Genomic DNA, 12,060 nt, shown 5'->3' with positions numbered 1-12,060 from the left:
AAATTAAACGGCGTGAAAAATATAACGGCTCAGCACCATACGATGGCGATGTGCTCGTTAGGGTGATTGGAATAAATAGATCGTACAGGCACTTTATTTTTGATGACGCGGTTCTGTCTGAGTTCCTTTCAAAGTTCGAAACGATTGTCCAAAGATGTTTATTGTTGAGTCAAAATAGTAGTCAAATAATGATGAAATAGTTGTCAAACAGTAATCCGGTAAAATACAGTGCTATTACACAGGAGGGACCAATAATAACTATATGAAACAGGAAAATAGAATTATATGATGTAAATTTAAACTACGCCTAATTAATAATACCAAAGGTCCCCCGATTGATTAAGATACAAATTTATACGTCCTACCTCCAAGCGGCTCACGCCGAAAGAGATCCCGCCAACACCAAAATGGTCAGGGTTCAATGCCCTAAGTTACCGTTGCCAGTTTAGTTATAATAATAGCGGTCACCGTTTAGAATCATGACCGCTACATGGCTCCCCAAATCAGTTCCTCTCGTATGGAAGTACAAGGGGGACTGATTTCTATTTAATAAAAACAAACAAGAACCAACTGTGAAAACCAAAGTGAAGCTTCGCCGCCGGTGCACCATTAAGCATTTCAAATTGAATAATGTCAAAACATAACGATTGGCTCCACCGCCGGGGAAACCCCACAAACAAGTAATAACAAGCGAAAATATAAAAACGCTTTATAAAGGTTCTAAAACGATTGGCTCCACCGTCGGGGAAACCCCACATACGAGAAAAACAGAAAGCAGTTTATAAAATTACAAAGGTATCAAATTGTGAGAAAAGTTGTAAACCCGTCAATTACGTTCAATAGAAACACACAAAACATATGCAAATAGCAAAACATCAAAAAATTATTAACACAATAAGAACGTAGTGATAAAATTAATCAACTACTAACACAGTAAATAAGTAAATTCAAGTTACTAACACAATAAATGTGTAATGCAATCAATCCTCCACAGACCTGGAACCCTCATTGGCAATTAAAAGAACAAGCTTGTGTACAGGCCGGTCTAAATAAGCTGTGACCCCAACCCGCTTACCATTGGTTGTTAACAAACTTGTGGCAAGCTGAAGTCTTACTTTACGTACTAGCCCATCACCACTGGGGAAAACCTCAACAACCTTTCCTAATTTCCATGAATTTCTAGGAGACCCATCCTCAATAACATGGACAATATCACCCAGAGCAAGATTTCTCTTTGGAAAGACCCATTTCTGTCTTTCTTGCAAAAGGTGAAGGCATTCTCGTCGGTACCTGTACCAAAATTCATTAACAAGATATTGTACACGTCTCCATCGTTTTAAAAGATACTGATCAGACTTTTGGAAATTACCTGGAGGTGGCAACAAAACCTTGGGCTTGAGTGTTAAAATGTGGTTAGGAGTCAGTGGTTCAGGTGCCAGAGGATCACTCAAATTAGCAACTGCCAATGGTTTCGAATTAACAACCTGCTCGGCCTCCACTAACACAGTGCGAAATGATTCTTCGCATAATATGTGACCAAACTGTAAAAACAGGGGCTCCAAGGCAGAACGAACAGTTCGTATCTGCCTTTCAACAAAACCCTGCATATGACTGGAATTTGGCACCCCAAATTTGAAATCGACCCAGTCACATTCACCCTGTAAGAGAAAATTTTTGATCTTGACTTGATCAAATTCCTTATAAGCCTTTCTTAATTCGTTACTTGCACCAATGAAATTGCTACCACAATCACAGCGTAGCTGTTTCACAGGGCCTCTTCGAGCAGTGAACCTACGCAAAGCATTGATAAAAGAGTCTGTGCTCATAGAATTCAGAGATTCCAGATGTACAGCTCGTGATGACAAGCAAATGAATAAAATTACCCATCGTTTCAACATGGACCTTTTTTCTTTAATAAAAAAATGCCCAAAGATATCCATGCCACAATATGTGAACGGACTGTCCAAATTAAACCTATCTTTTGGCAGGTCAGCCATCTTCTGGCCATGTGGGTTACCTCTAATTTTTTTACAAGGAACACAAGCATGTATTTGCTGAGAAACAGCAGAAGTGCCTCCCAAAATCCAATAACCAGATTGCCGTATAGCATTTAGAGTCATATAACGACCCATGTGGCCACCACGGACATGAAAATGGTGAATAATAATACTTGTGACATGACCTTTTCTAGGTAAGACAACAGGGTGTTTTACCTTAAACTCCTCTATAGAGTTTCGAATTCGTCCCCCAACTCTGACAATGCCAGAGTTATCAAGGAAGGGGTCTAATCTTGAAAACCGGTTTTTAAATGAGACTTGATCTGAGCAATCAGAATTCTTTAGTACACTTAGATCTTTACTAAAATATGAACGCTGAAGGGAAAATATAATTAAATTTTCCGCCTGGCACAAATCATCAGAAGTAACTTTCTGAAAGGCAGATTTAGGATTCTTGAGCAAATCCTTGTACTTAATACAGTTTGCAACTGCACGTTTTGCTTTAAACCAGGATGAGAAAATATTAAGTCTAGAGATATCAAAATCTTTGCCAGAACAGTCAGCTTTGAAGGCGATGGTTCGATGCACAGAGCATCCCTTCATCTCCTTCTGCACTTCTAAAATTACTTCATCATTCTGTTCAGGCTTTACTAATGGAGGAACAAATTTTCCTTCACACCACAAAAACTCTGGCCCGTTCAACCACCTACAACCAGCATTTAGCTGGTCTGCTTGCAAGCCTCGACTCGCATCATCACTCGGGTTTGCCTTGGTAGGTACATGATGCCAGGATGATGGACTAGAAAAATTATGGATAGTTTGCACCCTATTAGCCACAAAAACATTGAAACGTTTGCTCTCATTTTGTATATACCCCAGTACCACCATACTATCGACCCAGAAAAACTCTGTGGCATTTTTCAATTTTAGTTCAGTTTTAACCAAATTACTCATTCTGGCAGACACCACTGCTGCAGTCAATTCCAACCTGGGAATTGTAACATGTTTCAACGGAGCAACTCTGGCCTTACCAATTACAAGGGCACAATGTGCTTTGCCACAATCATTAACCAGACGTAAGTATGTACACTGGCCATAACCACTTTCAGAGGCATCAGAAAAGTGATGCAGTTCCACATGCTTGATATTACCAAAATTTACCGGCTTATAGCAACGATCTACTTTCAGATTCACCAAATGACAAAGATCCTTTTGCCATTTTTCCCATTTAACCCTGAAAATCTCAGGAATGGGTTCGTCCCAGTCATAACAATCCTTGCACAAGGCTTGGAGGATTTTCTTACCCTCAAGAATGACTGGTGCAACCAGACCTATGGGATCATACACACTACTGACTGCGGAAAGAATTCCCCTCCTTGTAACAGGAGTAACCTTCGAGTCAATACGAAAACACAAGCAATCACTCTCCACTAACCAGTCCACACCCAGAGCTCTTTCAACAGGTAAGGGATCAGATTTTGGATCCAAACACTGCACGCTAGGAGACACAGACAATTGAGGAACGCTTTCAAGAACCTCCCGACTATTAGACATTATCTTACAGAGATTTAAACCAGCACTCGAACACAAATTTGTGCTATTTTTTATCAACTCAATAGCATCCTCTGCATTTGGCTTTGAAGTCAGACCATCATCAACGTAAAATTCATTACGAATGAAGTCTGCTGCTTCCTTACCAAAAGAAGACTCACCATCATCTGCAGCATGCTTTAACCCGAAACTTGCACAGCCAGGTGATGAAATTGCACCAAATAGGTGAATTTTCAACTTGTAATGGCATAAGTTACCAGTCATATCACTATTATCCCACCATAAAAAACGTAACAGATCACGGTGCGGTTCATCAACTAAAAATTGATGAAAAAATGCTTTAATATCACACTTCACAGCCACTCTCTCCATACGAAATCTGAGCAAAATACCCAAAAGACTGTTCATCTGGTCAGGCCCAGGAAGCAAATAATCATTCAAACACACACCACCATATTTTGCAGAACAGTCAAACACAACACGAATTTTATCAGGTTTCTTTGGATGATACACACCCAAATGAGGAACATAATTCACACTACCATTGCTCAAACTTACTTCATCATCAGGCACCCGTTCAGCATAATTCTCAATGATGTCCGACATAAATTTATAATAATCATTTTTGTACTTCTGATCTCGAAGCATACGCTTCTTCAGCTGCTCAAGTCTTTTTTGAGCAAGAGGCAAATTATTTGGAAGGTTGATTTGTTGGGATCGTAAAGGTAATGGAAGTTTGTAATGGCCATCCTTTTTAGTGATGCCATCTGAGAGAATTTTTAGAAACCTGTGGTCTTCTGCTGACATATTTTGTTGATTGCCACAGTGCTCAACAAAATCAGCATTAAACATCGAACACACCTGATTGGGAAATAATACTTCTTTTACTTTAGTAGAGAAGACAAACTTCTCCCCGGGATCGACTTTGGAAGTAGCACCACATGCTAGCATCCTATGACTTACATAGCAATCATCATCACCAGTGTTAACTCTAAGCGAATTATGAGTGCGAAAGTGCTTCGCAGTCGGAAAAAAAAGTGCGAAAGTGCTTTTGCCGATTTTAGCAAGATAGGTGCCCTAGCCTTTCATATAACCCATTTAAAACAGCATAGATACTCGAAAAAGCGCTCCTCTGGTTAATATTATGAATTAAAGAGAAGCCTTTCCGTTAACCGAGTTCCCTTTAAGCGAATTCATGTTTAATTAAAACAAGCGAATTCATCGGCAACGAAAGGACATCTGCTAACACCTGCGGGGGGGGCAAAACTTTCATGCAATGTATCACGATGTCAGTTGCTTACTTGCGTGAACAGCAAAGGCTTTCACATTTGTTACTCCTTACATCTAACAGACAACGATTGATACATGCAGGCTGGAAACCATATTAGTTACAGGGTGGATCATTTGTACAAAACCCGTGCAAAATAATTCCCCTCCACCCTCAAATATAAATAGCAATCAACTAATTAGGGTTAGGTGCCCTGGAAATTCAACTTTTTGATTTATCACTAAACCTAATCTGATAATTATTAATTTGTGATTTTGAACCACTTTGAAAGTCGCCACCCGCTGTTGTAAAAGATAGGTTAACCTCGTTCCCTCGGAAATATTACGCAGGATACTCCCCTTTTAGGAGATGTGTTGACCTACTTTCCTTTCAAACTTTTTTCTTCGAAATATTACACAAGATCACTTTGAAAATCCTCTGTTTCGTGAGCTAGCGTGACCTAGTTTCTCATTTATATTTATATTATACTATTTCAGAGCTCAAAGACCAGTAATTCTTAAATGTCGACATGCCTTGGTTTGCGTGCGATTTCGGGCAGAAAACATCATATATTGGCAATAAATAATTTTTAATCGACCACATGAACGCTGATATCCTGAAAATTAATGTTGAAAGAGAAGTACGCATTCTCAGATATCGGACATCCAGTCGCGATATTCAATCGTTTGTATGCACAAATCTCACATTAATAGTAATTGCTACCCAAGTTTGTAAAGTTTAGAAACCAACAAACAGAAAATAACTTACGGTATTCTAAAACACAATTAAAATTCAGTCGGCAATAAATTGCGCCAAGACGATGCCATACAAAACGAAAAAGATTTAGTCGCGAGAGTTACGTTAGATGACTGCAAAACGACGTTGTTTTTTAAGCAGAATGTAAAACAATCAAATAAAAAAACGGGAGTTACGGCGCCCTTAACACATCGTGTGTATTAAACTTCCCTGGTAAGTACTATTATTATTGTACTTATACACCTGTTGGAGTATTTCGGACAGTTTCGAATTTAAAATAAATGAAAACCCGACATACAATAAAGACGCAAAAGTAAAATGAACATTTATTGAAAAAGTTATTATTTAAGAAAGACAACATGATCGTACAATTCCGCCAAAACCTCGATGTTCGCAAGTGAGAGGATAAATAAATACTTTCCTGTATTCGATCAATTAACTTTAGCGTATCGTTGTTCTGCCAACAAACAGCGGGGTGCAAAATATTTCCGTCCTGGGATATGCTCACAAATATTCTCGATATTAATATCATACCCTCGCGTATGTACTTTCTATTAGCTCTTTAGTGATCCCTTTCATCCCTGGCCAAGTCATGTTTCGAATATGTGAACATTTTATTCGACCATACATGGCCAGCGGGATGTTAAAATTGTAAACAAGAGAGAGGTAAAATCAATCGCGAATTTCGTTATAATGGCTCGTTTACGAATTGATGCGCTTGTTATTTTTTTTTCGAAAATGATTACATTTGTTGTATTTTGAGGCATTTAAGCAGTAATAATTAGGGCATGACATCATTAAAATCGTCAAGTGAGATCTTGAAATTGCAAATTCCGTGAATAAAATTGTGAATTACTCGGGTAACGAATTCAGCTTTAATGACCGTCGGGGTATTGTTTTGTTGAAAATTATTCTTAATGTGAGAGCGCCAAAAAGATACAGTCCATACCGATGCGACTGCAATTTATATGGCCGCACTTGGTGTGGCGCGTTTATTAATAGTGTAAAATAAATTAAACGGATATCAATTATAACCAAGCGTGTCAGCGTGTTTATTTTCTGTGGTCAAGAATCGTAAAATACCATCTTGAGACAAATTCACTGCCAAATCTTAATTTTCAGTTATTATCGTTATACAAATAACGTGTGGCAACTTTTTGATTTATCGTCGACCAAAAAACCGCCCCACACTCGTCCAAACGTGTGTCGAGCTTGAACGACAGGAACAATTTCATCGACGACTTTAATTAGGGAAAATATGTATTTTATCGTGAATGCAAAATAAATGTGACAAAACGCTTTTTTTCTTTTCGAAAACGAGTGTCCTGAAAAGTAAAATATGATCTAAATTAATCGCAAAAATGTTTTATTTTAAATGTTACAAAACACATTTTCGCGATATAACCTTGTATATTCGGAAACGGATGTCGTGAAAAGTAAAATATGATCTAAATTAATCGCAAAAATGTCTTATTTTAAATGTAACAAAACACATTTTTCGCGATACAACTGTATTTTCGGATACCGGGTGTCATGAAGAGTAAAATATGATCTGAATTAACCGTAAATAATGTTTCATTCCAAATGTATCAAAACGCATTTTTTGCGATATAACTCTGTATTTTCGAAAACGGGGCGTCATTATTAATCTAATGTTTTATCTATCGTCTGACTAACGTCTGGTACACATCATATTCGGGGAGAACTCTAGCCCGCGAAACGTCATTTAATTTAAAATAGAGAATGTTTCACCCATTCCAAAACGGAAAATCGCCAGTAAGTCGACAGGGATTCAACCCTCCGGATTCAGTATTCTATATCCCCCGTGTCAGAACTTTCTGAAGAATGGAACAAAGAACCCGTCAAACCGCCGCGGAAGAAGGGGAGTATTTTTTGCACTAATAATCAGGACGTGACATTATCAAAATCGTCAAGAAACTGGTGAATTTGCAAATTCCATGAATAAAATTGTGAATTGCTCGGTAACATTTTAGCTATAACTATCGCCGGGGTATTGTTTTGTTGAAAACACGTTGAAACTTGAGGGAATTAGTTACAATTAGCGCCTGACCTCTATTAGGCACTCGAGCACTCGAAAAAAAAGCACTCCAGCCCAATCTTTTTAGCATTAAGTCGCATACGTAAAATATCCTGTAAAAGAAGTGCTGTTCATTAACGTCATCTCGTCTTATGACCACGCAGAAATGCCTTTATTGCCGAATTATTCAATCACTATTTTAAATCAACATTCAGGATTGGCACAATTTCGGATTTGCGAACTTTATCACCATAGAAAAACATGAGAAAGTTAATTATCGTCTTAATAAATATCTGCATCACGGTATCGACAATAATATTACCATTCGCATAAAATTGGGACGGTAAATATACAAATCTTGGTAGGTATTAAAGCCAACGCAAATGTTAATTTGATTCCTCAATGTCTTCAACAGCTGTTGCCGATGTGAACCAACGGGTAAACCCGAAATATAAAACTTCGATGTCCGCCCGACCCGCAAGAATTCATATTTGTATAAAAGAGAGGGCGGGAATATAGATTAACAAAACCTGGATGTCGCCGCCAAAACGATCGGTGACAAGAACAATTAGCGATTACAACGGAATTAACCTATAAAAAGGCTTTGTTGCCGATTTTCCGAGGTTCCAAAAATATTTGTTATTGGGTACTCGTTAAAAATATTCGATTCAAAAAAATATTGAATTTTGCCCACCCGTACTCGCATATCAATGAGAAATAGTTGTGTAAATATCGCAAAATTCCGGAAAATGCCACGTGCTTTCAACATTGTGATTACAATAAAATGGCACCTAATGGTATTTTGTGAATTTGGTGATTTTGCAAATCTGTGACATGCAGCTAAAAGTTTCCTCTGATTTGAAAATCGTGCACTTTGGTCACAATTCATCCAAAGTGACTATAATATTTTACTAACACTTTTATAGTCATTTTGAATTCATCGATATCATTGATAGTCACATGACCACTCTCGTTCAAACAAAACGCTTTGCGTAGTATTCCAACATCTGGTTTCAAAGACGCCGGGAGCGTTTATGCGGGAATCGGTGTGCTTGTATAATAATCATTTTATAAACAAGAATTTTGCCGTTAATGCATGTGCTTTATCTCCTATGTCTGCATCTCATAGGTTAGAATTCTGGTAAATATCGTTATGATATGCAGATTTGATTTACAAAAGTACTAGTATGTTACTTATTTGTCAACTTAATACTCAGAAAATATTTGTTAACTTCGAATTTTTATTCCATTCAAAATCGGAAAAAAGTGCTATTTCTCTTCAAATTCGGAAAAAAGTGCTATTTCGCAGTCCCTAAAAAAAGTTGCGAAAGTGCTTCGCAATTTTCGCAAAAAAGTGCGCTAATAGTGAACACTGATCATCACCATGGCAAACTTTCCCAACAACACCCCATCCAAGTATGGATCTTTGAGCATATGGCTCAGTTTCTAGGCCGGCTATTATATCTCGAGGTCTGATAGCATTTGGTGCATTGCTGCCTATAAGCATAGAAACAGGGAGATCTGGCATATATGGCATTAAGTGCTTGGCTACATCAGCTAGATGTTTCCACTTTTTGCAGACTTCAGATTTAGGAATTTGAGATCTCTTGACAGGGATCTCATCTCGGGTATATGCTCTGGGAACAGATATAATATCTTTATGATCATAACTAGAGACTTGAATATTTTTAAAAACCTTGCACTGAATTAAGTCATTACGGCTGGACATAGTGGATAATGATATCTGGGTGTCAACACCCTTTAACCCCAGTTGCTGTTGCAACTCACCTGTGATAAAACTTGTATTAGACTGGCCATCAAGCAGACAGTAACATAACACTTCTTTTGAAGTGTTACCTTTGACCCATACTGGGATAATCATGGATTGGTCTACACCATCATGTTGGTCAACTATTGAGCATACTTCAGAACAGAAAGATTGGTTACTTTCAGTCTGTTCTGGCTTATTGTCAACATGAAAACATGTCAAATGGCCCTTATTGCACTTTCTGCAAGAAGCCACGTTTTTGCATGACTTTGCACTATGACCCTTGGACATTTTCACTCCACAAGAGTAACATAAAAAATTATCCCAGAACAGTTTCCTTCTTTTTACCAAAGAAATTCGTAAGAATGTTTGACAATCACCAATTTTGTGAGACCCATTACAATGCAAGCAACTATCTCGTGAAACATTAGTGCTAAAGGAATTTTTATTCATTCGATGACCATATCTCGAATGATTAGACTTACTATTTTGCTCAGTATTATACTTGGACGGGTTGAGATTCTCATCAAAAACTGTCATCTCAGGACAATGCATCACTGAGGCACGCTTTAAAATAAATTTTGCAAACTCCTCAAATGGAGGGTATTTGGGGCAGTTTACCTTCAAGTTATCAGATGTGTTTACATTAAACTTACACTTCCATTCATAAACTGACTCTTTCCACCTGTTAAACAATGAAGAGGGCAAAACTCTTTTGATTAACACACATAGCTCTGAGGGAAAATCGAGAATTTTTAAATCCTCTACAACCTTTTTAACCTCAACAATTTGCTGAAGGAAATCAGAAAATGCCAACATGCCTTTTATATCATTTGGACCAATTTTAGGCCATGATGCCAGTTTTGTTCTAAAGGCTACACTAATGACACTGTCATCACCATAGCGATCTTTTAGGGCCTTTTTAGCTCTTTCATAAGAATTCTCGGATTGTAATAAAAACAAACCTTCAACCATACTTTTGGGTTCACCTGTCAAGTGACGTTCAAGCAGATTCATTTTATCTGCGTCATCAAGCAACCTTTGCTCGACTAGCTTTTTAAATGAGCTCTCCCATTGTGGATATTGCAATGGATCCCCATCAAACACCCTAACTTTGGCTACAGGAGCCCTTTGGACTGATAAAATATTACTCATTAAATTGGTCATGTCATGGGAAAGATTGCAGGTTTGTGGAGGAAGAGCAGCACTATTCACAGTGGAAACAGAGATATTATTATCATTACAATGAGTTGGTAAGCTGCCTGAATTGGCAGACACAGTGGTGGTTTGTGTACAACAGTTAAAAGGAGCACTAGCAACTCTGGATACATTAAAAACATTTTGTGATACATTAGAAACAGTAGGCACTGATGGGAATGAATTCACATTAGGGGGTGGCAAGGAAAAGCTACCAACATTTACAATACCAGTGGAAACGGCCTCTTGGGAAGCACTAACATTAGTAATGGGCAGTCGGGGATTGATTACAGGACTATAGCTCGATGCTTGGCAGGGAATATCAACAACAGTGGATGAAACTTGATCATGATTAGAAATATCTGAATTATTTAGCTCAATTTGAGGATCAATAACCATGCACGCTGGGGCCTCATTTAAAATAGGAGATGATTTTGAATTTGCATTAAAACAACTATTATTTGAATTGAAATAATTATTTGCACCTCTCATTAGATCCACATCAACACTGAAAGGATTTTCGGCCTCTTCAGCTTGAAGACAAACTAGCGCCCTGGCTTTTTTCTCCGCTATCTCTTTTTGAATCTGAAGATCAAATTGCTGTTTACGAATGCCTTTCGTAGCCTCCATTGCTGCCACATCTTTTTGCAAGTCGAAGAATTCTTTTTTGCTTGAAACTTTGCTTTCCCCAGACATTGTTGATTTCACGCTGCTTACAGTTCGAGCAGAACGATGCCGCTTTGAAGTTGGGCGAGATGATTGAGAACATTGGGATCGTTCATCTAGTTCTAATATTTTCGCACTAGCAGTTTCAGAAACTTGTATAATATTTTCAATACATTGTTGATAACGACGTGTGAAATTAATCAAATCAGTCTCCAATAAAATGTTCTTCATATCCTTGACAATTGAAGATAAACTTGACTTATACTGCACTAGTTTTGGAAACACCGCTTGAATTCCAGAACCATCTTTGCAGGTGACGAAAGACAATTTGCAGTCGGCTATGGCTTCTAAAATGTCATTCTCCATTTCAGTGAAGGCTGCTTTCAACGAGTCACTATTTCTTGTGCCTTGGTCTAGTTGGACGCTAGAGCTATTTTCACTGCTAGTAGGCCTAGAGCCGGACTTGTCAGCAGCAGAGAACATTTTAATTGGTTTGCTTTTTAAAGTTTCACATGGTGACAAGGAATCCAAATCATCTTTTATATCAGTAATTTGACTTTCTCTAGATTTTGTTGACATGGTGTTGGTCGTTACGGTATCTAATTGCAGCTGATTACAATAGGCCTACACGGCCTTCTCAGCAGCACAAATTACTGATTATATGACGTTTTGCTGCAACACTTGCAGACTTTGACAATGTGTTGGGTCTGTGGGTACACCCCACAATACTTTACTGCAACACTTGCAGATTTTGACAATGTCCTCCCGAGAGATATGTATTTTACTATAACGGCTCAGCACCATACGATGGCGATGTGCT

The 12,060-nt window shown here is 38.1% G+C and overlaps 1 protein-coding gene across 1 annotated transcript; it reads right to left on the bottom strand.

Moving 5' to 3' along the window:
* Nucleotides 1-980: 980 nt before the first annotated feature.
* On the bottom strand, nucleotides 981-11,819 carry LOC120347969 (uncharacterized). Its single transcript, XM_039418080.2, has 2 exons — nucleotides 9,003-11,819; nucleotides 981-4,409 (listed from the first exon to the last, which is right to left on the bottom strand). Exons 1-2 carry the CDS (start codon nucleotides 11,817-11,819, stop codon nucleotides 981-983), a joined length of 6,246 nt encoding a protein of 2,081 aa, XP_039274014.2.
* Between the last annotated feature and the right edge of the window lie 241 nt (nucleotides 11,820-12,060).

The sequence above is a fragment of the Styela clava genome, chromosome 2 (genome assembly GCF_964204865.1).
Source record: "Styela clava chromosome 2, kaStyClav1.hap1.2, whole genome shotgun sequence".
Classification (NCBI taxonomy): Eukaryota; Metazoa; Chordata; class Ascidiacea; order Stolidobranchia; family Styelidae; genus Styela; species Styela clava.
Note: the sequence above shows the minus strand (reverse complement) of the source record. Positions and strands in the feature narration are given on the sequence as shown.